This window comes from Cololabis saira, chromosome 19 (genome assembly GCF_033807715.1).
Source record: "Cololabis saira isolate AMF1-May2022 chromosome 19, fColSai1.1, whole genome shotgun sequence".
In the NCBI taxonomy this organism is placed as follows: domain Eukaryota; kingdom Metazoa; phylum Chordata; class Actinopteri; order Beloniformes; family Belonidae; genus Cololabis; species Cololabis saira.
In genome coordinates this window covers 28349202-28376843 of record NC_084605.1, presented here as the reverse complement: position 1 = coordinate 28376843, position 27642 = coordinate 28349202, and the positions used below count along the sequence as shown (strand labels likewise).

Here is a 27642-nt window from a genome sequence, read left to right as displayed (position 1 = left end):
TTAATGTACAAACCACAGGATTGATTTGAAAACTTTAATGAGACAAAGAAAGAACAAAAACAATAAATTATAACAAATCTGGATAAATAAATATTCAGGTATTTCTGCTTCACCTTCATTTAAACAGTGTACTGACAAGAGACCAGCGGTAACAAAACAGGCTTGTTGAACAGGATTGTTCTGCCGTGACACTAAACACTGAAGGTCAAACACCATCCAGACCCCCCAAACAAAAACACACCATAACTGATGCTGCTCCCATCACTCACTGATGGAGAGAAGAGTCCACTTTTGTGACGTTACAGGTCCAGCTTCAACTATAAACTGATATGTCATCCAGAAATAATCACTTACCCCACCTTTAACAACTGAATTCCCTGTCAGTGGTTCTAATAAAGTGTTTTAGAGCGACACATTTCACAAATTGTAACTTCAAAATCTCAGTAACATACAGGCTTCATGTTTCCAGCATTTTATGCTGACAACTTTAATTCAGCAGTTCAAGGAGGCGTTTCTTTTTCCTCTAAACTTCAGCAGTTTTTTTGTTTTTCACCTTGTGCGCAGCTTGTGGTTTTAAGTCCAACCAACGCAGAGTTGATTGTTCCTGAAGAAATGTGCGGAGAAGCTCAGCGTACTGCACCAGACCGGACGCTGCGTGAGAAAAAGGCCTTCGGCTCGTCGTTACAGCAGATTGTCATGAGTGGGAGTCTTCATGGGAGGGCGCAGCGTCACCGGTACTGCAGAGACGGCGCTTTCCAAAGGTCACGATTGTGGAGCTAGAAAGAAGTCTCCGACTGCCTCCATCAGTACGGAAAGTAAACGTGAGGCTGAAGGTAAATCTGGTCAGAGAGTAACGAAAGAGGAGCCTCTGTGACAGCTGGATCCTCTGAACCAGGTCCAATTCCACAGGTCCACCTCCAGCAAGCCTGCGCTGGTGGGACGGTTTCTCCTCTACATCCCCTTCGTGGAGGACACTTTCTTCTTCCGGGCAGCCAACATCTCGTAGAACGGGTCTTTGCTGATGGCGGCTCTGCAGGTGAAAGCAGGAGAAATACCATTAGACTCATTGTCATCTTCATCATCATCTTCATCTGATTGGCTGCAGCGTTGAAACCGACTTACTTGATGCTTTTCATCCATTCGTCTTTCTCCTCTGTGGTCGGAGCAGAGATCCTGTAAAACGTGTGGTTTCCCTCGACAACGCGCCCGTCTGCCTCCGTCTTGCAAGCCTTGATCACCTGATCTTTGTGGTTGGGGATGTAGAGCTCGAAGCAGTTCTGGGAAAAAGAATAAAAAAAATGACCCAGAAGCCTCATGCGAAAACGCCATAAGAAAACAAATGAGGTGTGATCCGGTTTGAAGAAAAAGGATGAGCATTGCTCATGGGTGCTTGTTTCGGGGAAGGGTATGTTTTAAACATGAACCTTGACAGGAATAAAGTAACTGATGCATATGCCATTGTCAGACACGCACATGTGTGTGTGGTATTCAGTGTTTAACTACTGTATATTAGAAAATAAAAACCCAAAAAAGACCAACCACTTACTGGTTTTTTGGAGTCCTCAACTTCCCGGATACTCAGATTTTCCAGTGGGATAATCCCTCTGGGTTCTTTATCCTTATAAACAGAATAAATTACAGTGTGATTGCTTCAAGTATAATTTATACAAGCACGCCAGTAGTATTTAGAGAAACGTGTCTGGAGCGGTAACACAGCCAGACGTGAAGTACTCACAGTGGTGTATTCAAAGTAGTACAGGCAGTTATCCGTGAGAATAAACCAGCGTCTCTTCCAGGTCTTCACTCGTCCACCTGAGGACGGATCACAGAGGAGTTACAGTTCCCGTAAAGACAAAGGAAAGTTATAAATGATAGTGACACTCTTGACAACACACATCAGCAGATTAAGTGGCGTCTGCTGGCTGCAGAAGCAGAGGTTAGAATCGGGGCTGGTAGTGAAAAAGCAGATGTGAAAATTCGTGGTTTTCTCATCAGGGTGCTACAGCAGAGGGTGAAATCAGATAATCATCTAGCTTTATTCTGACTGCAGTTGTGATGGAGAGGTGAATGCACACAGCCAGTGGGAGTGTAGATGTGGATGGGAAGGAACTCAGCGGCAAAGCAGTGCATTAGAGCTTGACAGCTTAAAGAGTAGACTACATACCTCCTGGAGTCAAAACCATGAAACAAAAACAAGAAGAGTATAAAAAAGGATTAAAAAGACAAGAAGTTTTCAAAATATAAGTCAACTTTGTTCAGAGCTTCAAAATAAAGCATTATAAGGGTCCTGTATTATGTGCAGTTACACATTCGGCCCACTAGAGGGCTGACCTGTTTACAGTAACTTAATAACGTGATGATGAAACAAACAGAGCGAACACAACAGCTTCACACCTCACAAGTTCACATACCAAGTTTTAGGAGCCAGCCTTCTCTGTCGGGGTTGAAGAAAGTGTGCGTGAGGTCGTTGCCGTCGTCCTCCGGGATCTTGAAGGGTTCGTTCTTTATGCTGTCGTACAGGTTCTGCAGAGCATAACACGCAGATCATGAGGGTCTCAGACTCAGGGTGGATTACTGGGTGTAGCGTCTGTGTGAGCCCTGAAACAACTGACCAGACATTCAATGCAGGCAAATATCTTCTTTGAAATGGGATTATTGATTGTAAAAAGCTCTATGGAGACATCATTTTTGAGTGTTTTCTGTTTTCTAATGCCCAGTTTGACATATTACCTGATCTACAGCTACATTTCATGTCACATATATCAGACTATAAGCTTTTATAGAACTAGATCTGTGAGCACAGCTCCAGCTGCATTTGTGGATAAAACCCGTCCCTGCTGCTACTGCAACATTATAAGACTACAGGAACACAGTTATTTCTTATACAAGCAGCCCTGCGCACAAATACAGTACAACACATTATAAAAATGGGTTTTAGCTATAACCATAACAACCCAACTATTTTGTAGCCATAGCTACAAGTGTGTGTCATTCGGCCTCTGCAGCGATCAGTGGGAGTTTCGCTCTACATGTAATGATACTGATACTGAACTTGGAGTTGCAGTGATAGCAGTCATTACGAGTCTAATACACTATTACGAGTCAGAACTGTTGTCACTGTGCCTTTCTTTAAGGATGAGGCTGAAACATTCATGTAAACAGTTCACCATAACCTCAGCATTTAACCGTGTGATTCATAGCAGTGACAAATAATTAAGACTATTGTTTTAAAAAAGGTGCCTTGTGTAGAAATTATGCTTTATAATACCGTATTAGCCTGAATACATTCAGGGTTTAGACGTTTAAACACCTAGATTGTTTCATTCACGTCCGCTGGGGGAGCAGTGCAAGCAACCAGACTGTGTCCATGACAACTGGAGCTTTAAACAAAATCTCCCTTGAGGCTTAAAAGTAGTGATAAGTGCCATAACATTTGGTGTCACACCATGTGGTGAGCTTAAAAAAAAAAAAGACGGCCATAAAAGCACAGACCTTCTCAAAAATCAAACCTGGCTGCTTCTGTGCGACAGAGGAGATCATTCAAGTATGTGGATGAAAAATAAAAGAGGGACTGTGCATCACTTGAGCCTTTATCCTACTGAAAGCTTTGGATATCAGCAGAGAACTGAACTCTCCTCCCAGTGAGTTAGAAACCAGCCTCAGCTGCTGCAGAGGAACGACGTGACTTTGGTAAAGTGGCTATACGTTTCACCAGTTGCGTCTGAGCAAACACAGAAAGGCCTGGTCCATAAAGCTTCAGCCATGAAGAGACCGTCTCGTTCAGAGTTTGGAGAGAAGCTGCTGTCTGAACACGAGATGTGCCTCGAGGAGGAGCACACACATGAACTTTCTCGTGATAAGAGTCATTTTTACACAAGGTGCCTTTAATATCAGATGATATTTTGGATGCACTCTGGATTTTTCAGTTGATAGTTGAATTTTTTAATCATAGCTGCGAGAGCTTGAATGACAAAAGCTTCAGGAACTCGGTATCATATGTGCTGTTGGCCGTCTAAATCAGACATGAAAATCTTATTTATCTGATGAAAAATCCCCCCACATAATATCCTTGTGTATTTGGTTCTTGTAAATCTGTAAATAATCAGAGTGTGATGTGATGAGCTCGTGACTCCTCTTACTCGGAGCAGATCTTCTGGCAGGTCGCCTCCATCGTTGATACCTCTGTTCATCGCCGTGAATCTCTGAACCGAGGGTTTGTCCTTCACGTTAGGGTTGTGTAGACTCGTGTTCAACATGATCACAGCGAACGACAGCACATAACAGGTATCTGAAAGAAGGAGCGCACGTGGTGTTTTAGGGGCTGGAAATTAAAATGACACATTAAGCTCATTGTTATGAGAAAAGAAAGTGTCTCCTGTGAAATGAGTAATAAACAGAAACGGATGGTTATTGGTTTGTGACGTGCGAGTCTGTTTTGTCCACTCACGCACCCGTGCTCTGAAACACGCCAGGATTGCAGTGACAGTATCGCTGGGCGAACGCCTCCATCATGCGATCGATCTTCTGGGCCTCCCCGGGCAGCCTGAAGCTCCACAGGAACTGCCTGAGAGCCTGAACCAGGTTCAGGTCCGAGAACTCGTGCAACTCCAGGAAGGCGTGCAGAACTTTGATGTTGAAGTCATCTCTGCACGACACACACAATCCCACATAAGCAACACCCACATGCACAAGTGGAGATAAACAGAAGGATGAGATGAGAGATAAAGACATCTGAAGGGTAATTCTATCAATTATTAAACAACTACAAATTCTATAAAATATTTAAAAAGTACTGATTAATATTATATGAACTACTAATGTGCCATTAATTCACATAAATGTTATCACTGCACACCGATAAGGCTTCATTTCACCTTTGATACATGAAATAAATAAATAGTTTTAGTTTTAGAGTTGTGCGTTGTTCCTGCAGAATCACTGCCACTAACTTAAAAAATGACACTTTGGCTTTTCCAAATAAATCAAAATGTCTTCGGTGAAGAAGAGCCATTAGTCTGCACCGTCACAATTCCTCACCGCTCGCCCAGGTAGTCACCGATGGCCGTTTTGTTGAGACCCTCTCCCTTGTAGAGAAACTGGCCGATGCTTTCGCTTGTGTTTTTCAGCAGCGAACTGTCAATCAAGAAGCGAATCCCCTGCAGGAGAAAAATAAAAAACACACAGAGAAGTCAGTCCCAACATCACATGCTGAAGAAAAGTGGAATTAGTTATCTGCACAAAGATGCTTGATTCATCCAAACAACACAATTAACACATTCCCCCAACCGGAGTCAATGTTTTACATGCTCTGATTGCAGCGATGCAACATTGAGCCTTATTGTTTTGTGAGTGCTTAAAACCCAGATGTCTGAACAGCTCTTTGAAGATCTTCCTAATTTATATATAATAATATATAATATATAATATATATATATATATATATATATATATATATATAATATAATATATATAATATAATTTAAAATCCAAAACAGCTTAATTGTTTCTATTAAACCCCAAGAATAGAATAGTCTTAATGGAAAATGACTTAGTCTTGAACTTGAAGAAAATAAATGAACTGAAATTAATACTTTAAATTGGAAATCAACTTTAACCATTTATATGGTGAATTCAATCAGTGCAGTAATTCACTACTAAGATGAGATGACAACTTTTTGCTTTTGTTCCAAACTCAATGTCTCACATTTCCATCTTTAGTTGGTTTCAGTGACACTAAATTCACAAATCAAAGTGTGGAGAGCGACTTCTCCTTCCTCATGTTCATGCTGGCTGGCTGACTGTGTTGCTGTTATATCCGAACTGTTGCAGAACGTTAAGTCATCTATTCTGGTCATTAATTTAAGAGTGTCTTGACAAGAAAAACAGACATTTTATGTTGGGAATGTGTTGTGATGATTTCAGTGAGAGCTTGGCCTAGTTTGGCCTTTTAATTAGGTTAATAATCCACCATGACAAAGATCCTTGTTTAATTAGCCCGTCTTGCCAGTGGTGAGCAGGGACTTGGATCATGAGAGTATCGGTGCGGTCTGTTTACTGAACTTAGGTGGTGTAAGATGTACAGGAAGCACCGTTTAAAATAGAAGCTCTAAATATAGGCTGCATCCTCCTGAACAACTCCAGACAGGACATCAACACACATACCTGACTATCCTGAAATTACTGACAATATTTGTGGAACATCAGACGGTTACACTGATTATTGTAAACCAAATGAAAATATATTCAAAAGGGAGAAAAATTGTAGGAAGGAAGCACTACATGCCTTTGTGGGATCCATGTTAAACTTCTTCCGCCCCATAGACATCTGTTTATTCCTCTGCATACTTTTCCTAAAAACAGACACAAATACATACAATATTCACTATTTAACCCATCACCAGTTCAGATCTCCATTTTAGTTATTTTTTAAGCAATACTGCACAAACTTACAAAAGTTTTAGTAAGTGAGGTATGTTCATTTACTTATTTTCTCTGTTTTAATGTAAAATAAAGCTGTAAAAGTAATATTTCTGGAACATAAAGAGATTTAGGGCAAAGCTACACAAATACCTTGCAATATCCCCCAATCAAATCCTGTGGTTTTTCTTTTTTAATATTTATTTGGGCAGTAGTGGGCTTTATTTCACAGTCAAGAGATTATTTTTGTTGTCGCTGCTTAACTTTTCTGATTTGGCCATTTGGGTAAAACTTCCCTGAGGGAACCTTCCCAAATGGTTAAAAATCTAAAAGAGATGTATTACATCTATTTTGATCATGGTGAACCATGTTGGTTCAGAATTTATGGAGATTGGAAATGGTAACTATTCATAAAATGTAATTCTCTTCATGAAAATATTATCAGCTATACATCTTCTAAAGCAAAACAGATTAAAATAAATATAGCATTACTTATCACTTTTAGAGATATGTCTCGGATCTAGGTCGCACACTTAATTGAAGAACTCATGACTGTGTGCAGAAAATGGCTTAATATGACAGTGCTCCTAAAAAATGTGCTCAGTCATTGGCCTCTGTGTTGTCCAAATTATCAATAGAAATACAGCACAAATAGCCCTTTTGAACACATGCAAAGTTGAAATGATGTTAAGTTGAATGACATTACTGAGTCATGTCAGAGGCTTAAAGTAGCCATTTATATTTACGTAGGTCTCCTCCCCTCAGGAAGAACATTAATTGCAATTTGGCTACAAATATGTATTTCATTCTCACTCTAGCCAGCTTTGATTCACATTGTTTTGGTTCCTAGCAAAGGTTTACACTTCCTACCATCTAACAATAGACCTGGGGTTGTTTTGATTCTGGACTATTCCTTTAACTATTACTCTGACAAATGGACTGTCATAAAGACATCCTTTTGGGCTCCGTGAAACTAGTCTTCAGTATTTTAACCCAAGGCTGCAACATCAGCAACAATATCTAAAAGCAATATAAATTGAGAATCCCACCAATTTCTTTGAATTTCTCTGTGACTACAGTAAAACAAAGGGTGAGATACTTTACCTTTCTTCAGTCTGGCCCAGATTGTCTATCTCAGTGGTCACCTCTGCTATCTCATCCTTCAGCCTCTGAGGGCAGACGGAAGAGAGGAGGAGGATTACAATGATGAAACGCATGAAAAAGTGATCATTATGTTGTTAAGCTTTGAAGAGAAGAATCTACAGGGAAACAACCGACATCCACATGTGACAAGTGATTCTCCACATAACCCTTCGGAGATGCTTTGATCTCATTGTCGCGAGAAATTAGACACAGCTGTGTTTTCCAGCTACCAACAAGTTAAATTAGATTTAGCAGACACTTTTATCCAAAGCGACTTACAACCTAACACACCACATAGGGCTGGGTGATTTTGGACAAAAATCAAATCCCGATTTTTTTCTCTGAAAACCCGATTTTCGATTTCAATTTTTTTGGTAAAACTACAAAAGACAATGGAATAAATTGTTTCAAATATTTTATCTTTATTATTAAAGAAAAATAGCAAACAAATGTCCCTATTGGGAATGAAATGCAATTGAAAGATACTGTAAATCCTCCTTGAGTTTAGTAAAGTGACAACATTTACAATTTTCTTGACCAAACAAAGATGACTAGATGAGCTCAGTCTGTAATAGGCATGGGGCGATATACAATATTATCGTATATCGCGATAAAAAACGGCCGCGATAACGTTATCGTGGGGTACTGTAATTATCGCCAATTTTTTATTTTTTTTTTATTTTTGGTCACACAAGGCTACCAGCCAGGTAGAAACCAGTGTTATATTTTTTCATGTATTTTATTAATATTATTTATTATTATTATTATTTATTTAATATTTTTTCAGAGAGTAGTACAATCCGTGTGCATTTGACTACTGTGGCACTTTATTTTCACTCAATCTTTGTGTTGGCCATGCAGCTTTTGTTTTGTATACTACAGAGCAGTGCCTTTATTTTATTATTTTTCCAGAGAGCCGTACTAAGTAGCAGGCAGCCAGCCACTGTTAAAGTTTCAGAGAGTAATACAATCAGTGTGCATTTGGCTCTACTTTGTCACTTTATTTCTATTTGTCACTTATTTCTTTCGACTCTCAGGGAAGTATTTTCTTACAAAAAAAGAAAGTTCAAATAAGTACCGGTACCGGTACTATAGTTTACACTTTGTAATGCATAACATTTACAGTACACTATTTGTTCTCTACCTCAAGTGTCACTGTGTTGAGAATGATTTGAGAATAAATGTTCTGAAGGAACCAGTGGATCCACGGTTAGTGTTTTTCCTTGCATTTTAAGAATTTTATAAGCGACACGCTAATATCGTGATAATATCGTAATCGTGATATTTTTGTCCTCTAATATCGTGATATGAAATTTTCATATCGTCCCATGCCTAATCGCACAGCCCTAACACCACAACAAGTACTTCCTGCAGTAGTGATGACCCACCAAGACCCCTAAAAGGTGCAGACATGCCTTGCTCCCAGACAGACTCGTGTGTCCCCCCGGCCTCCCTCTCTGGGATCTGTAGCACCTGTTCTGGGGTCACCACCCACCACCGCCCGACCCCCTTTCCCCGTTCCACTCCCCTGCCATGTGCTGACCCATATTTATCAGCCCCCCCGCCCCCCCAACGGCCTCAAAGGGATGGGTGAGCGTTACACTGCTGGAGAGATGGGAATATATAGGATCAAAGACTTTGGCTGGCTTAGTGGAGCTACTCCAGAGGTTATAAGAGGAAAGAAGAGAGAGAACAGATGGACAAATACTGAGCCAGTAGAAAATAGTCTTGGATCATTAAAAGAAGAGAAACAGAAGCCGATGAGGCCATGGTCTCAGATTGGAGTCGGAATTATGTACAAAAATCAGCCAGCGTGTGCCCCTGAAAACGACAACATTTTTACCTAAGATGAACAAAATTCCGCCATATTGGTTTCCATGGTTACACTATCAGACAAACAGCGTCCTCCGTCTCCATGACTGGAATATTTCACAGTTCATTACCCATCAGTCCCTTAGGGCAAGACAGGGTGGAGCTTAGAGGAGAGAAACGCCAAATGGGTCGACCTCTGTAAGAAAGTCCATCCTTCAGTTTACACAGCGTCGCTGCCCGGAGGCTGTGAGCGTCGGAGAGGTTCTTTGTCTGGGTGCTGCAGGCTCACCTCAAAAGGCATTTTACCCAGTCTAAATGACCTTGTGGATTAATTTAACAAATCTGTTTGCACCCACATTTTTAGGTATACTGCTGCTGGTTATTTTGTTCACATCCAAAGTCATTTTGTTCCTGCAGGTTCAAGTATGGAGTACCAGCATCAGAGCATCCAAGACTCTGGGAATGGGAAAGATAGATGATTTCTTTAATTTACCACATGTTTGAACACATCACCAGGCCTTTTTCTTTGCAGATGCTAGTTATTAGCAGTACTTTTTTTTTTAAATCATGAATCATGAATGAGAGATTCATTCGGAGACTACAGACCATTTCAATCATTTCAACCATTTCAGGATTCTCAGACAAATTGAAACAATCAAGCCAGCACAGCTTTTCCAATAAAAAGGGCTACTTCACAAGTCGATCTCCCACATTTGTATATGCAACTGGTCAAAAAGTAAACAAAACTAGCATAACAACTTCAAACGGTACCTACAAACTCTTCACTGAGAACGCTTGTATCGTGTAAAACATGCTCCATGTTCTGGTTCCACATTACAAGATTTGAGAACTGTTTTTTAGTTTTATTAAGACAGTATCCATAGGTGGTGTTACAAATGATCAGCTTGATTTCTGACTAATTATTTCCTCAGACTTTCATATGCAAATATCTAAGGGGCTTTAAACCCCAGAGACAGTTTATCAGCATATAAATCAAGGATAAGTATCAAAGCCTTTCAACTTCCATAATCGATCCAGTCCCCTTAAGGGACTCTAGCATGAAAAAAAATGCATATCCCTAGTGAATAACAGACAACCCGAGTTTTAGAAAAAATGATTCAATAAAAAGCTAAGGCGCCTAAAACTGCTGGCAAAACAAGTAAAAGGCCAAGTAGAAAGGTGGAAGTTTAGTGAAATAATCACTTTTACCATATTGTTCTGCTGGACACAACATTTGTCAAAAGTGACATTCTTATTATCCAACAATGGCTCTGTTCATGCTTCATTCATTCATAATCACTTCATATTAGTCACGTCTGCTGTTGCTTATATTAAAGTATGCATGTACTGCTTTAACTATTTAAAAGCTTTCCTAAGAACAGAAGGGAATTATACGACTTAAACTTGATATGGTGGAGAAAGTATTACATATGTAGTAACAGTTTGTCAAGGTAATGGTTTGTTAGCCTGTGTGGCATTTCCTGGCACATAGTGCAATCACAATCTCTGAAATAGCCATACTTACAAACAATGATAATTAGAAATACTGGAAGATTAAGCAACTGAACCAAATAAAGGCCTCAGTCTTTTACTGAATACAAATACAGCCATCGACCCCATATGGAGTCCAGCATTCTTTATTTTACCGTTTGGGGCTACTCTTCTTGTGATTATTAGGCCAGCTCGATCCCTAATAACCATAATAATCCCATTATATATAGCTGATACAAGCAGTTCTGCTAATTGATTTAAGATTGTACAGGAAACAGAAGCATGAGGCTAAAATCTCCCCCCAGGCTCAGAGAGCACACACAGATACACATGAGGGGGTTCATCCCCCCAACAAAGAGGATCATCTGTCTTGAATGTGTACAGCAATGCTCTAGTGATCATAGCTCTAACCCCCCATACCGTACACACACACGTACACACACACACACACACACCCCTCCCCAGGCTCACTGGTCTAGACATGGAGGTCCACATCTACTCAAGGACATAAAGAGGACACAGGGTTACAACATGCTGTTCAGTCCAGTTTTTAAGAGTAACTCAGTAATAGATCCAACACTACATACCAAATAAAATCAATAACAATTTAAAGTTTACACAAATACTGGGGGAAAAAAAAGAAAATATATTGATACATGATCAATATTGAAGTGTCAAGTCTTCCGGGTTATTTTTACTTCCTAGTGCATCAACCATCAGACCTCTCCTCGGTGAAACCAACTCCCTGTTTGGGTTAAAGAAGCAAGCATCCTCTCTACCATGAAATGCTTTTTGATAAAGTTTATACAGTGGTTAATCATAAACTTTCTCTTGGTTATGCCGTTAAAAGTAAAAGCTCAGAGGGGGCTTTCCATGAGACAACAAGTCTCTTTGTTACTCTCAATGTTTTGCTTTTACTCCACGATTGCTTGCGATTAACTGTGCGCACCTCTCTAGTAGATTTGTTTTTTTCTTTTTGCTCTCAGGTCTTCACACCCTCCCAGAGCTGTCTACTTCTCTTCTGCATTAACCTGACCACGCTTCATTTTCCTTTTTCAGTTCCTTTTCAAAGACCTGAGGAAGGGCAGCTGTTGTTTTATGGTCAAGTGAAATAACATGTTATGATTTTGAGCCACATGTCATAAATCAACTGTATGTGGGCCTTAAATATCACAGCCATAGGTGGCACTCAAGCTTACTTGAAACTTCTAAACTGAAATAGAGCAGGCACAAATTTGAATAATAAATCTGATCCAAACACACTTGTAGATGTGGACATTCTCACATTCGATGGACTGGTTCGATGGACTGGCATGGCTGTTTTTGTGCATGCAAAGAGCTTTAGTGTCCAGGGTGAGAGTGTTTACTTACTTGTATGTCCTGCAGTAGTTCTTGTTTTCTGCGGCGAATGCTCTCCAGCTCCTGTCGCTCCTCTGGGCTGAGGTCATCAGGCACTGAAGGCAGAACAACACGCAGCACTCAAAAACAAGATCAAATATTCTCTTTTTCTACACATAATAAAATTACTGTCCACACACACGCATGCACACATACGCTTTTCTGAGTCACTATGGCAACTCACTCTTTGATCCATCAAATTACACACATACACACACACACCATGGCCAGAAGCAGGAGATGAAATCAAACCCTTCCTTTATACAAAGTAAACACACACATATCGGAAAATGGTGACTTTTGGCTATAAAATCAATCCTGTAACAAGGGAGGAAATAGCAATTAATATTTATAACTTTATAAACAACTGCTTTAAATTTCAAATTAGTCAAATGTTATCAGTTATTTAAAAAAAAGAAAAATAAAGGAGCAAAGATGTTTAATTTCTATTTTTCATCTATGTTTATGGTAAGATACTGAATACTGGCAGTCGCGTCCAAAAGCCTGCGGTTTAAGAAACTGAACCCCGAAGAAAGTATCTTAATCTATAATGTTGGTATAGTTCATTTAAAACAAGAGAAATGTTTTTGTCAGAGTACAAGGGGTCCCAATCATTTACTACATTTATCTTTGCTAAATCGATTTAGACTTTTCTCCGAGCAGATTACTTTAGCACACAATTTTAACAAAAAAATGAAGTAAACCAGTTTTACCTTTGTAATTTGGTTTAGCATAGACTAAATATCTTGAAAAATGAAATCTTGTGGAAGCATTTGGGGTTCTCGGGTGAGAAATCTTAATTTGAAAATCATGTCGGACCATTGTAGGTAATCCTGAAATATTAACTCAAGGTTTTGGTCGATGCCTAATTTCAGAGACATTTCAGAGAGAAACGTCAACGAAAGACATCTGAAATGAATGCCCCATTACATGATAAGTTACTGTATCTTTCAAGTTCAAATGATTGTGCCGCCGTCCACCCTAGATATGGAACCCACTCCCAACTGTACAACTAACTGAGCGAGTGTGGACTCTGATAGAACAGGAGTGTGTGTGCCCACAGAGGCACTTTATATATCTGCACAAGGTGATAAGGAAGCTAATGCAAATCTCTCCACCACAGACCTGCAGTTTTCACAAGACGTGAGTAAGAAAGGAGAACGTTGAATAAGATGTGTGTAAAAAAGAAAGTCAGTATAAAGAAAGGAGGGGGCATAACTGTGGTGTTTGTGGCACATCGGCATATTCCACTGTTGGTTACCATCCAGTTCCACTTCTGTGTTCCTCATAATCAACGTCCTGTTATAGTTTATCTTTCTCCTGATACATATGAAACGCTAAAACCATGAAAAGAAAAAAAAAGGTGAGGAAGGTCACAATTAATGCTGAGTAACAAGCAGTCACACCGGGCACATCAAGCTGGGCTGCTGCTGTTGGCCGGCCTCATTAGAGGATTCCTGCTGAGGGTGTTCATTTCACTTCCCTGCTTTAACATGTCAGTCACAACTTTGGAAAAACAAGGGAACAAAGCCTCATCAAGACTTGAACACATATGAAAACATTTTAGGGTCATTTCAGTGTTTATTTAAACAGTGTCTGAACAATATTAGGACTTTAAGGTTTCTTTACACATGCAATAATAAGAGTCATGCGAGAGCCATGAACGTGCTTTAAGATTACGGTTACTTGAGTATCGTTTTTTTTTTTATTCTCCCTGGACCAGCTCCACATCGCATTTACCAATATAAGGTCCTCTTCCCAAAAAGTCCAACTCAGTCCATCTCCATCGCCTCAAAAATAAAAGTGCGACTCCAGCTTTTGACATAATATCCCATCATACAAGGAGTCTATGCCAATCTCAACAAAAATCAATTAACCTTAACAGATAACAGAAATGGAAACACATACATACATACATACAGATTAGGGCTGGGCGATATGGACCAAAAGTCATATCTCGATATTTTCTAGCTAAATGGTGATACTCGATATATATCTCGATATTTTTTCTGTGCCTTAATTGGGGTTTCCCCCAAAGCATTACAGCATAGCATCTCTGTTAGCTTCATTTTTTCTGAGGCAAACCCTTAAAAAAACAGTCAGTTTTAATACAAAGCCTCGTGCCAAATGTCACACAGGTTCCTTTGTTAACAGAGGTCTGCACAATATCAAAATGTATAAAACAAATGAAATAAAAATAAACTGCCTGCATATATAGAATAAAAATGCTTCTTGAATAAAAGAAAACAAATATCCCTTTCCTGCATAACAATTAAATTAAAATACACTGTGCAATTAATACAATGTAGACAGTAACAGGCAGACTTTTCCACTGAGGTTGACAGTTGTGCAAATAACAAAACATTTGTGCAAATCTCAAATAAAACATTCAAGTCAATTTGTCACAAAATAAGCTATATCAAAATCATTAAAAAAAAATGTAAAAAAAAAAAAAAAAAAATTATTTTTTTTAAATCGATAAACGATATTGTCTGACGATATTGATATTAAAATCTCGATATATCGCCCAGCCCTAATACAGATATATAATATATGTGTGTATACACACACACATATACATATATATAAGTTCAGCACACACATATCCGTCACTTAGAGCAAGGTCTGCATAGAGCAGCTCTTATTAGAAACCTGAAGACAAGAATAACACACCATAATAAAAAATGAAATGTGAAGCTGCCATTTACAGTCACTTCCTCTTTCTGCCTTTTCGTTCAGAGATGAAATAAAGGTGACAGCTTATATGACACTATCCTAACAGCCTTTTGTTCATAGCACGCACGCACGCACGCACGCACACACACACACACACACACACAAAAAGAAAAGAAAACACAGTATGCCCGAAAGCTCTTCAGTCAGTTGCTCCACACAGTTTTGAGGTCATCAAGTGTGTGTTTGTGTTGGCAAGTAATGGGACACCTTGTAACAGCTATGCTGCTGATGATCAGCTGCTCAGCATACCCCTGCCTCATGTTTACTCTTAATTCTTCTTCCACATTCTGGTTACCAACTTACATAATACATCACATCCTTTCAAAGATCCTCTGGCGTACAGGAAGGAAAAGGAAAAAAAAAAAAGGCCACGTTAAATCAATCTACAGTTAAAGCACGTTGTACTTAGGTTTCTGGCTCTCATGAGGTTTCACAGGAAGACGCGACGCCCCACACACGCACATACACTCATTCTGGTAAGTTTCTGCAAAAAGACCTAATGCAGAAGTTCAGATGACGCACTGTACACCCACACATTTGTGTCATAATCTTGATGTTCATACCAGAGAGGACTTGAGTCAGTGTAGTGGCTTCACCCCCCTCCGTCTTAAGAGGTCCCAGAAACACCAGTGCAGCTCAAGAGATTCAGCTGAGGTTTGAGTCTGACTCCAGTTGTGTTTGTAACTCCAGGTATGGGGTCCAAAGGTTTGACTTAGAAACCAGTTATAATAGAAAACAGAGAGTTTCTTACAGTCCTGCGGCACAGAAATAAACCAGCTCTGGCTGAGTTTGCCGTCCCAATCCCGTGGTCCTTCACGCCAGCCTCCCCGTTTTCTCTAATCATCGGGCACTAATTCCAGCAGAGGGGAAAGGAGGGGCAAAGAGGGGAGCACGCCTGCAGCTAAATGAGGACAAATGTTTTGGACGTGAGTATGTAGGGGGGAGACCCTTGAACTCTCATCTCTCTCCTCCCTCCTTCTGTCCATCTTGACTCCTCCCTGCTCCCTCCATCGACGATTACAGTGTCAAACACAGGCTCCCTCCCGTGGTCATCATTGTCTGTGAGATGATCAAAGGTCCGGGGGTCCAGTTGTGCATGCATCTTTAAATTAATTTATGGTAAATAAATGGGGATGATGCGGGTCATCTACATCTGCTCATCACATGTGCTTGCTTACGGAAAAGAACATGACCCTAATCCCAAGACCAATCAGTTTGTTTATGACAAGAAAAAAAAAAATCTGTATTTACAGTCAGAGAGCTTAAGTGTCAGGGACTTTTCACAAGGCATTAATTGTCCATTTCAGTTTTTCACAAGGCAATAATTGTACATTTGAGAGTTCCCTCGCCTAAGGATAACTAGCTAAAGAGATTTATGTAATCCTTCCGGCTCACATTCATGTAGCCGTAAGGCTCAAAAGTCCAATAAGTAAGGAGACAAGAACAAATAGAAAGCAGGGAAAAGAACAAATATAAGCACATTCATAGGAAATAAAAAATTCTTGATTTCGGTAACAACATACAATGTTTTGTTTTGATTGACAGTTGGAAATTAAAGCAAACTCCAAGTATTTAAACCATTTTAAAGTGATGTTTTTGTCAACAGGGTGGCCAAAAATGATAATTTGAGGATCAACTGTGATGCAAATAACTGTTTTTTACTCTACATTTTTATGAGGCTTTAATGAGAGGTTTCAGTCCCTGTATCACCCACCAAACTTTTGCTCATCATCTAAGTTATAAAAATCTCCTCTGGCAGTCAGCTATAATTAAAAATTAGTCCACAGACATAATTGTTGTGGTGTTTGGTTCAGAAATTCATGAAAGTAACATCAAAACAAGTTACCAAACCAATCCCTAGTGAGGGTAAAGAGGGTACAAAAAGTGGAAAACCCCAGGAACTGGAACTGAAAATGGTTCAATTATAAGATTTGTTTCAGCTTCATTCAGCCGTTTTGATAAAGGCGAACAGAAATATTGTTTTTACAGAGTTGAAATCAAGTGATTGTGTTAAGACAGTGTGACCTACTCCTGATACTATCATGGGTTTCGGTATAAAGACATCCTGTGAGGGCTGCTGTAACAGTCACAGGAAACCCAAGTGCAGCTGCAAGCAGACTGACTGTAAACCAAAGTCATGTCCATATCAGAGCAAGTCTCCACCATGTCCCACTGCCTGCAGTCTCTGCTCACAAGCTGGAAAACTGTGAACTCAAAAGTGCATGCAGCCAGGTCAGACAAGTATTTTTAGGGCATCTCATTCATTTCAACTAATAAATGGGTCCATTGATTTCATTTATAGCCAGATGAGCTGCAGCACAATAAGCGCAGGCCCCCATGAGGTCTGGCCTCCATCCAGACAATCATAACACATCCCTTGTGTCAGTCCTCAAAGTCTGCCAAACACCATCCACACAGCACTTATTTCAGGACCTGTTGCTTCCATTCCGTTGTCAGGAAATTAAATCCCCCAAATACGTTAAAGTACCTGGTATTAAGGCCATATGAATGAGTCCACCTCAGTTATCATCACCAAATGTGCAGAAAGTTAATCCAGTTTCAAGCTGCTAACCCAGTTAGCCTCTAGGTGAATAAATAAGGGCTGTTTGGTAACTCACCAACTCCGTCCTCCGTTTTTAAAACCATGTTGATGACGTTGGACAACGTCGCCTCGGGATGCAAAGTTAAATTAGTCACTTTAAAGTAAAGTAAAGTAAGTTTTCAGTCGACTTCTGCGCGTTTATCACTTTCTCATGCCGGCTGACCGGCAGCTAATGACAGCTGGCTCAGAGAGACAGCCGTTGGTATGGCGACGGGGCGGGGCTTAGACCTCTCCAGCCAATCACAGGCCGCGGACAGACCTCTCCAGCCAATCACAGGCCGCGGACACGCCCCCACGCATTCTCTAAGTATCCATACTGTCTGTGTCTTGTATTGGAGAGCCAAGCAAGGCAAGTTTATTTGGGGTCTCCAACCTTTTTCCCTCTGAGAGCTACTTTTACAAAAATGAAAGTGGACGAGAGCTACTCATGTTTTGTAACATTTATTCCATACTGCATTTTAACCCAAACAAATCCAAACTGTAACAGTTAACATTTTGTATCAAAACACCACAAACAATATTTAAATCAGCTGCATGTGCATTTTGGCTTTCTGTATGTACTTTTTGTGTGTATCTCACACTATTAAATGAAATAAGAATGCTTTCAAAACAAAATGCAATTACAAATACAGATGTTGTTAATTCACTCATCATTTGTTATATCTGCCCATGTCACAAGAGTATTCACATGCATAGTGATATGTGGGATGTACACAGTCTTTTTTAATTAGTGAGATGATTGGCACTGCATGGAGCCAACAAGAGAGGTGTATGCTGGAGTTTACTCACTTAGGTTCACTCTTATGGAGTCATTCAAATGTTCATCAGTCAGTCTTCGTCTTAACTTCATTTCATGACATTCATATCAGAAAAGGCTGACTCACAGAGGTATGTGGACCCAAACAAAGCAGACATTTTCAAAGCTGCTTGGTGAAGGTTTTTGCAGTTGTCTGGGTCTACTAAGCTCCAGAAATGTTGAGAATGCTACTGGTAGCTCGCAAGCGACGCGTTGGAGACCCCTGGTATAGCACAATTCAACACAAGGTAATTCAAAGTGCTTTACATCAACATTAAAATCAGCAAGACACATTTAAACAGTAAATAACAAATAAAATGATAAGAAAATGATAAGAAAAGAGGTAAAATAATAAAAAGCACAAGTTGTTAAAAAGTAAGGGCAGTAGAGTACAGCAGGTAAGTATTTAATTTAGGAGTACGCTTCAGTAAACAGTAATGTTTTTATCCTGATTTAAAGGAGCTGACAGTTGGAGCAGACCTCAGGTCTACAGGAAGTTTGTTCCACCGGTGAGGAGCAGAATAACTGAACGCTGAACTGAACACCTTGCTTGGTTCTTGTTCTTGGGAACCACAACAAACCAGATCCAGATGAACCTCAGGGGTCTGGGAGCTTCATAGGAACTAACAGATCAAGCAGGGATTTTGGTCCAAGACCATTCAGGTCTTTGTAGACCAGCAGTAAGAAGTACATATAAGTTGTTAATAATGTCAATATCCAAAGATTACATCAAGGTAAACTAGTTAAATGAATGAATATCAAAATGTGAAGTAATTTGACAGTAAATAAAGTATTTGGTATGTTTTTTTTCAACCTTATGTGACTTTTTAGGAATTGTTTGTAGTCCTTAATGTACGGAAATGAATCAGCAACCATAGCTGCCAAATGATAATCACTGTTTCATTACTCTAATTCTGTCTCAATAATTTGCTTTTTCATCAGTTCTTTCCAGCTCTTTTCTTTAGCTTTGGTGTATGGAGAGAAAATGAGAAATGAAAGCTGTTAAAAGTGTGTTTATGACTGCAAGTCAATTTTAAATGTGTTTGTTTATGTGTATTCATTTGTGTATGTCTGACTGCATATCTGCAAGCCCCCAAAATCATTTATTATGTGGATTTGTTGAATCTTCCACTCTTATCAAACTGTCTATATATATTTATAGGATTACAAAAGACTTGGCAAAGTGACAAAGCCCTCTCTAAATTCAAGCAGAAAGGGGATTTAGGGTCTGCTGAACAGAAGAGACATATTTAATCACAGGGGTGTGAAGGCTGAGGAAGCAAGTGTGCTGTCGAAGACGGACCGCTTCTGTGTAAGCGAAAAAGGAAGGGAGAGGAGAGGGTGTAGCGAAGGACAGAGGAAAAAGAGGGCAAAGGATTGCAGCTGTGCGATTGAATCAGAGCTTTATTCAGAGTTTGGCCACGCCAAAAACAGGATATGTTGAGGTGGGGTGAGGAAGAACTGCTGCAGTTTGACACTTTAAAGTCACAGCTCAGAAAATATAAAAGTACATTATGCGTAAAGTAGACAAAGATCAGTTTTAAAATAATTGTTAAAAGTGAAACTGTTGTTCTTTCAGTGTTGAGACGGCATCGCAGGTACATGAGCCGAAGTCTGTCAGCTATGACTTACAGAATGAACCTTTCTATCTTTAGTCGGGGCTGGATCAGCAGTTTAGCAAAACCAAAAACTTGTGACGGGTACTATAATCCTATGGATCCAAAAACCCCTTATGTCACTTAATTCCACATAAAATCAGAGGACCTATATGACAGTTGTGGTAGCTCTGTTCAAGTTTCCTATAAAAATCTTCATTTACAAGCCTCATAGTTGCTTGCTTTATCAAACTGCCTCACTTTTTTATGTGGAGCAAATAGTTAATGAGCCTGGCAGACCCTGGGCACAGCTGTGGGCACAGATGTGTAAAAGACCCTCATCAAAACCGGCATTCATACGGAAAGAGACACAAACACAGCTTTTCTTTCTATTACTTTCTCTGCATGTGTGTCACAGTCTTTCTTTCTCCTCCTTGTTTGTTTGGCACCTAATTGTTACCATTCTCTCGCATGTTTTTGTCTTTCTGTGCTTCATTTTAGTGTTTGTTTGTCCCATATCCATAAATTAGAATTTGATTTTAGTTTGAGCGCATATTTCAGTTGTGACGCTTTCTGTTTCATCTGGATCATTTTATATCCCTCCATTGACATTTTATGTCTCATTTTGGTTGTTTTTGCATTTTTGTGCTGTACTCATCTAATTTTCCTTTTCCTAATTGCAGTTTTATGCCTTTGTGTTTCAGTTTGGTACGTTTGCATCTCTTAATCTTATCCTGCCTGGTCCCCTCGTCTCTTTGTGTTTTATTTCTTACATGCCTGGGGTTAAACCAAATGCTCTTTGAATCGTTGGGAAGACCTGCCCAGTGATCCAAGTTAAAGGGCCACATGGAGCTCCATCGCACCACAGCATGTCGTGAAATCCATCTAAACAAGTCACTACACTGAAATAACTCAATTTCCCTTCTACGTCAGCTGAGAAATTGTTTTTAGCATCTGTGCATCTGAAGATTAGTTGGCACTTTATCAGCATATATAGTGCCTCAACAGTCAAAAATCCCCCAAATGTTGCCCCATATCTTGAAAAAACAGGAGAAAACTCCACATATTCATATCTAACAAGCTTGCTCTAATGAAGTTTTGTCACTTTTGCTTATCTTTTATCAGAAAAGCTGCTCTCAGCTAATCTTTTCTGAAACCGCTGGTAGCATTCTAACAAAAGAAACAATACAACTCTGGTGTATAATAAGCATGTTAATCTCCCCGTGGTGAATCTATTTGGGAGCTAAATATACAGATATGATTTCCAAAAGAAGTTTTGGTGCATTATATCCTATTGAGGAAATCATTCACACAGCTAAACATGTTTAATGTGTGAAACTGTCCTTGTTGCCGGTGGCTCAAGGCTCAGGTAGAAAAATAAAGGACAAAGGGGAGGAGGAAATGACTGTTATTCTTCACACTGTATTCATGAAAACTGAAAGGCAAATTAAATAACCTGTGTTATTTAATTTGTGTAGTGAGCTGAGCTGCTTTCATTGTGTGATAATGGCTTTTGAATGAGCATATATGACACAGTACAAAGCACCTGCACAGGGGGAGAGCAGTGGGCAGTGATGGAGATTATGTCACTCCAGCCCCCACTGGAGAGAAGGATCCTGGACCGACGATGCTGGGCGTGCGTCATGCTTCTCAAATCAAGCCCACCATCTCGCACACACACACACACACACACACACACACACACACACACGCACACGCACACGCACACGCACACACACACACACACACACACACACACACACACACACACACACACACACACACACACACACACACACACTGACTCATGTGTGCACATGAGCACAGAAATGTCAAAAATCACAGCATGGCACAGGCACACAAACATTACAGAGTGCTCTGTCTCTTGATAACTCAAAATCACCACGGCAACCGAACACTGATAGCACTTTGTGCAAATCTTGCTTTCCATGTCTCTCTGTTTGTCCACCGTGATAAAAAAAAAAAGAAAAAAAAGGCAATATATGATAATCAGTTTTTTTTTCATACAGAGGAAATTGACGCTATGAGATCAGAAGAACTTAACATATTTCTGTGCTCAAAGAAATAATACCATGTTATGAGTTTATTCTAAAAGCACTCACCTGAGGCTGCTGCAGGTGGCCCTGGTCGCACCGAGGGACAGAGAAAAGCCTGAAAACTGGACGCACAAAGCTCACTCACAGTTCCCATCGCAGCACAGTGTGTTCAGGAGGTTGTGACAAAACGCTGTTTCAGGTTAACGCTGCCCTCCCGGCATCTCTTAGCTCTTCTGTCCAAAGAATCTCTGGACTCGGTGAGAAGCTCCTTCCAAAAAAGCGTTTTTCTCCCCCGACGGCCGACCAGACTGACAAACTCTCAGAAAAAAAACACTCTCTGCTCCACTCTCTCTCCTGCCTCCTCGCTGTTGTTCACACACTTGACCTAACTCCTGAACGCAGCCTCACACACTTGCACTACTTCCACACAAAAACCTGCCACTCTGTCAAACATAGTCAGGATTGTAAAGAACGTGAGACAAGGGAATAAAAAAAAGAGGCATACTTGAGTATGTACTGCTTATAGATGCACGCACACACCCACTGTTGTGTCACTTTGAACAGTTGTTAAATTATTCTTGGAAGTGATGACAAATATCTGAGCACACATGCACCAGGGCTCATATCATCCAGTTTCCCACCTACACACACACATCGGAGATAATTTCAGCTTGGTCAGAGCTGAGTAAACATAAACATGCACGCATATATCAGAGGAGGAAGTACTAGTACCAGTTCTGTACTTTGAAGACTTTATAAGCAAAGTCAGGTTTTAATTTGCACGTGCAGTTGTACAGAAGTCCAGTGTGATTCTGTTTGTGAGCATCCAAAAAAAACCAGCCCCACAAAGCAAAGTTTGTTGTTTGTGTATATTAAGTAATAGCCTAATACTTTTTTGTGTGTGTATTTTCAGTATATATATTCATTCAGTATACTTCCTGATTTCGTTTGGGCCGAGGTCTGAACTCCAAATCATCACCACTCCACTGCTGTATGAGGTGTTTCTTTGGGGTCCCGGGGCATTGGGGCCAAAAAGATCCGCTTTGGTCTCATCTCTCAGTGGCGGGTCGTCTCAGCAGTCTTATGGTTCGTTCAGAGAAGTGTCTCGCACATTTAGATGTGTCTCCATATACAAAAAGAGCTTTCTTTTAGCCGTCAAAAGACAACCTCAAATGAATGAATAACTGAAATAAAACAGTCCTTGTTCAGCCTTCTTTGAACACTCTGGGACTTGACGTCACTACTGGGAAAACTGTTTTGAATAAGTTCCACTTATAAAGTAAAACAGTTTCCTCAGTAGAATATTCAGCTCCATTTTTTTTTTTAAATGGTCTCATAACCAATGTAAACATTCAAGTGGTTCTCTAAGATCATTGCTTATGCCTTTCCCTGAAGGCATTGTGTTAACACACACTTAAATGGTCCAGGCCAGCAAAAGGTGGTATAAGTGTGGTCCTCACATCTGCACAGAGGCATTCGTGACCTGCTCTGGATGTAAAAGTGGTCGCTGAGGTGGAGACTCAGTCATCACCAGGAGACCCCCAACCAAGTGACAGGGCCGTAATATGCCATAACCATAATATGTACCACTTAAAACCCCCCCAAGGGCTTTGTTTGGTGTTGTATTTGCCTGTTTATGGTCATGTATATGGGATTAATTTGTGTCAGAAGAGAAACCATTTTCAAACCATATATCTTTCTCTATATAGACCAGGGGTCGGCAACCCAAAATGTTGAAAGAGCCATATTGGACCAAAAACACAAAAAACAAATGTGTCTGGAGCCGCAAAAAATGAAAAGTCTTGTATCAGCCTTAGAATGAAGGCAAATGGCGAAATGTCGAGAAAAAAGTAGAAATGTCGAGAAAAAAGTCAAAATGTCGAGACAAAAGTCAAAATGTCAAGATTAATGTTGAAGTACAATCTCGAGAAAAAAGTCGAAATGTTAAGAAAAAAGTCAAAATTTTGAGGAAAAAGTCAAAATTTTGAGGAAAAAAGTCGAAATGTCGAGAAAAAAGTCGAAATGTTGAGATTAAAAAGGAAAGGAAAATGGAAGAAAAAAGAGGAAAAAAAGAAGGAAAAGAAAAAAGAAGAAGAAAAAAGAAAAAAAGAGGTAAAAGAAGGAAAAAAAAGGTCAAACATTTTTGAAAAAGCTCCAGGAGCCACTAGGGCGGCGCTAAAGAGCCGCATGCGGCTCTAGAGCCGTGGGTTGCCGACCCCTGATATAGACCAACAACTCAATCTCGATATAAAGTGTATCTGTATCCAAAAGGTTCATGGATGCTGTGTAAAGGAGCACTTGGTTGTTTTAATTATATCTCTCTATTCCATCTGTGGTCCTGCGTTTCTCATGAATATCACTCCAGCTCTCTTTTCACTCATTAAACCTGTATGAGCTTCTTCTTGTCTCTCCTGTCTCTGCAGAGCTGACCTCTTTCTTCTCTGATGAACTTGACCTCATCCTCCTTTGAGCTTTTCCCGGCACTTATGCCTCGGCGGCGTCCTCACCCTTTCCTCTCCCAGGCGGCGTGTTTTTCCCCGCGGCACACGGCATCAAACAAGTGGAGTATCTCATCATCTTCAGCTTGGTAAAATTTTTTATTTAATCCTTTTTGCTTCTTGTAAGATTCGAACTCACAAAATGAAGCGTTTACGGCGCAAACCTAGCTCTGGGAATGACAAAGGTGGCACTGAAAAGAGGAGAAAGAGTAGGCGGGGTGATGTAAGCAGCCTCACCGAACTTTCTGGGGATTTACATCAAATAAATAAATAAATCGAAAACAATACAATTTGTTTCCGGGTACAAACGCACGTATATTCCACATTCTCGATGATAAATGCACATGACTCACTTTCCCTTATCCATCTGATCCTGCTTATCATTTCAACCACATCATTACAGTGCTGAATAAACACGAGCAGCGTCTCATCAGTGGGCGGTTGATTATTGCATTTCCATAGAGGTTTTTGACCAGCGCTTTACATTCCCACACATATTACAGAGCTTCTTACGACGACACACACAGTCACGCACCCATGAGCACACCAAAGGCCTCAGTAGTTCAGTATTTGTCAACCAACACGTCAGTACATGGAGTAGTAGATCTGGGGACAGGAAACGCAGACCTCCTGACAGTGGTGGACAGTAACAGAGTAAATTTACTTGAGTACTGTACTTAAGTACATATCCAGAGGATTTGTACTTTACTTGAGTATTAGATTTCTTTGGTACTTATTATACTCTTACTTGAATACATTTCCAAGAGAAATATTTTTACTTTTACTCGAGTAAATTTCTAGGAAGGCTGAAAAGTACTCGTTACTTTCAGGTCTGCTCTTTTTTCTTCTTCCCTAAAATCCTATTTTTAGACGGATATTGGGAGACAGACAAGACAGACATGGGGAGACAGTTTGTTATGCTCTATATTGCTATATTGTACTGGTACATGTCCTTCCTGTAAAGTTAAGTGACTTCAACATTGAGTTATTGAAAGCAGAGATGTAGTTTTTTGTAAAGCAGTGGTCTCTGAGGGGGATCCAGACTTAGTTGGATGGTGCAGGTTCATTTGGTTTCAGTTCATGATTGTTAATAAACTCTGCATCATCTGCTGTCCTCTTATAATCCCATTCATTTGATTTGTTTTTGGTGTTTCTGCAGGTTTTATATAACATTGTGGTTCTAAAAGCAGCACATCAGTGCAGCTGGTTTCAAAGAGTTAATTCTCAGAAACAATAGTTAAAAGATCCTTAAATTAATTTAGAAAAAATATAGTAATTTATTTATGTGGAAAATAAGAAATTTACTCTTACTCTTATTCTTACTTTTACTTAAAGTAAATTTAAAAGCATTTACTTTTGGATACTTAAGTACCTTTAAAAGCAAGTACTTTTCTACTCTTACTCGAGTAATATTTTGACTGAGCTGCTTTTACTTGTAACGGAGTAAATTTTGACCAGTAGTATTTGTACTCTTACTCAAGTACTGGGGTCAAGTACTCTGTCCAACTCTACCTCCTGATTGGTGGCAAACACTTCAGGCATGAATACCTGGTGTTTGGATGCTCACGAAAGCTTTTGAGAAGCATTCAGAGCCCAGTTTAAAGAAAAAAAACAACAAATAAACCCCAACCAGATTGTTTTCTTGATGAATTCAGTTGCATAATGAGAATCCTTGAGTTTCAACATGAGAATTCAAATAAAATCTGAATCACATCCCCTCGGTGGATGACCTCAGATGGGCTCAACCTATTTCACTTCTCTTTTTTCTTTGTTTTTTAGTTCACTATATGAAAGCAAAAAATCCAAAAAAGGTCCCCAAATAAGGTCAAAGTCTCTAGTTTTTTTTCTAACGGAATACAGTATTTTTTCTGGAGTACAATATGATCCAAGTTCATTGATCCACTGTTTGGGTGCTGGGGGGTTTTCCGATTTCCAGTTTTTTAAAATACAATTTTTTGCTGCGGTGCCTGCGAGCAGAATGAAATACTTTTTATGATAGGTTATTTTTAATGAACTAATATCTCCCAGTATCCAAACTTTAGGATCAAGAATATGGGATTTTAAAATTGTCAGAGATTGTTTTGATGACGTATTTCCAGAAAGCATCTATAACAGGACAGTTCCAGAGCATATGGAGCAGATTTCCAGTATTTATTTTGCATCTTTGGCACATGGCAGAGACCGCACTATTAAATTTATTTAATTTGTAGGGAGTGTAGTAAATTTGATGTAAAATATTGAATTGAATTTGTCTGTGTTTGGTGGATATTAGCATAGTGTGTGTTTTTTCTAAAAGAGTATACCAATCCTTGTCCTCATATGAACATTCCAGGTCTGCTTCCCATTTTTGTTTCATTGGAGGTCTGTGATATAGTGGTAGGTTATTGATAAGAATATTATAGATTACAGATGTTATTCCTTTTATAGATGTGATTTTGTTATCAAGCAATTGTTTTTCCAATGGAGATGTTACAGGTTTATTGGGGAATGTGTCAAGCGATTGATTTTTGATCCAGTCTCTTATTTGAAAATACTTAAACAAATTATGTGTTGATAAGTCAAATAATTCAGATAGTTGAGAAAAACTGGCAAATAAATCATTAATATATAAATCATCAATTGTTTTGATACCTTTCTCAGTCCAGCTTTGTAGAGTTCTGTCAGCAATATGACTTGAAATGTTAGGATTGTTGATAAGAGGAGTATTCAAAAGTAAACATGTATTTAAGTTCAATAATGTGTGAGAGTCCTGCCATGCGCCAAATGTGCTAGAAATAATGGAATTTGTTGTGATCTTAGCCAGTTTCTTCATGGAGCCCAAGTAGGGGATAGACGTTAATGGGATAGTTTTCATTTCATTTTTCTCTATTGAGACCCATCTCAAATCACTGTTGTTTGAGTGCAGCCAAATCCACAGTGGACGAGCCTGAGATGCTAGGTAATACAGTCTAAAATTTGGAAGATTTAATCCACCTTTAGCATATGGAGCCTGAAGGGTAAGTAGTTTAACCCTTGGGGTTTTCTTTTTCCATAGATATGAGGATATAGCTTTGTTAATATGTTTGAAAAAATCTATGGGGATTTTGAAAGGAATACA

The 27642-nt window shown here is 39.6% G+C and overlaps 1 protein-coding gene across 3 annotated transcripts; it reads right to left on the bottom strand.

Annotated features, from left to right (window-relative positions):
• Positions 1 to 561: 561 nt before the first annotated feature.
• On the bottom strand, positions 562 to 22201 carry LOC133419599 (cytohesin-1-like). 3 transcript variants are annotated; one of them, XM_061708854.1, is made up of 12 exons: positions 22114 to 22201; positions 12235 to 12317; positions 7522 to 7586; positions 6284 to 6350; positions 5038 to 5156; positions 4452 to 4645; positions 4140 to 4288; positions 2412 to 2523; positions 1736 to 1812; positions 1547 to 1618; positions 1123 to 1277; positions 562 to 1030 (listed from the first exon to the last, which is right to left on the bottom strand). In XM_061708854.1, the coding sequence occupies exons 1-12, from the start codon at positions 22199 to 22201 to the stop codon at positions 952 to 954; spliced, it is 1260 nt and encodes a 419-aa protein (XP_061564838.1). In that variant the 3' UTR covers positions 562 to 951. The 3 variants fall into 3 exon arrangements, with proteins under 3 accessions (XP_061564838.1, XP_061564839.1, XP_061564840.1); XM_061708855.1 differs by lacking the exon at positions 22114 to 22201 and adding an exon at positions 17616 to 17755; XM_061708856.1 differs by lacking the exon at positions 22114 to 22201 and adding an exon at positions 15561 to 15915.
• Positions 22202 to 27642: the final 5441 nt, after the last annotated feature.

What these genes read in the sequence shown, in the direction of transcription:
- LOC133419599 (XM_061708854.1), bottom strand. Translation starts at nt 22,201, where the DNA reads ATGGGAACTGTGAGTGAGCTTTGTGCGTCCAGTTTTCAGGCTTTTCTC. An exon ending in GCCACCTGCAGCAGCCTCAG is followed by an intron (nt 12,318 to 22,113) that starts GTGAGTGCTTTT and finishes TTCTGCCTTCAG; the next exon opens with TGCCTGATGACCTCAGCCCA. An exon ending in AACTACTGCAGGACATACAA is followed by an intron (nt 7,587 to 12,234) that starts GTAAGTAAACAC and finishes GTCTGCCCTCAG; the next exon opens with AGGCTGAAGGATGAGATAGC.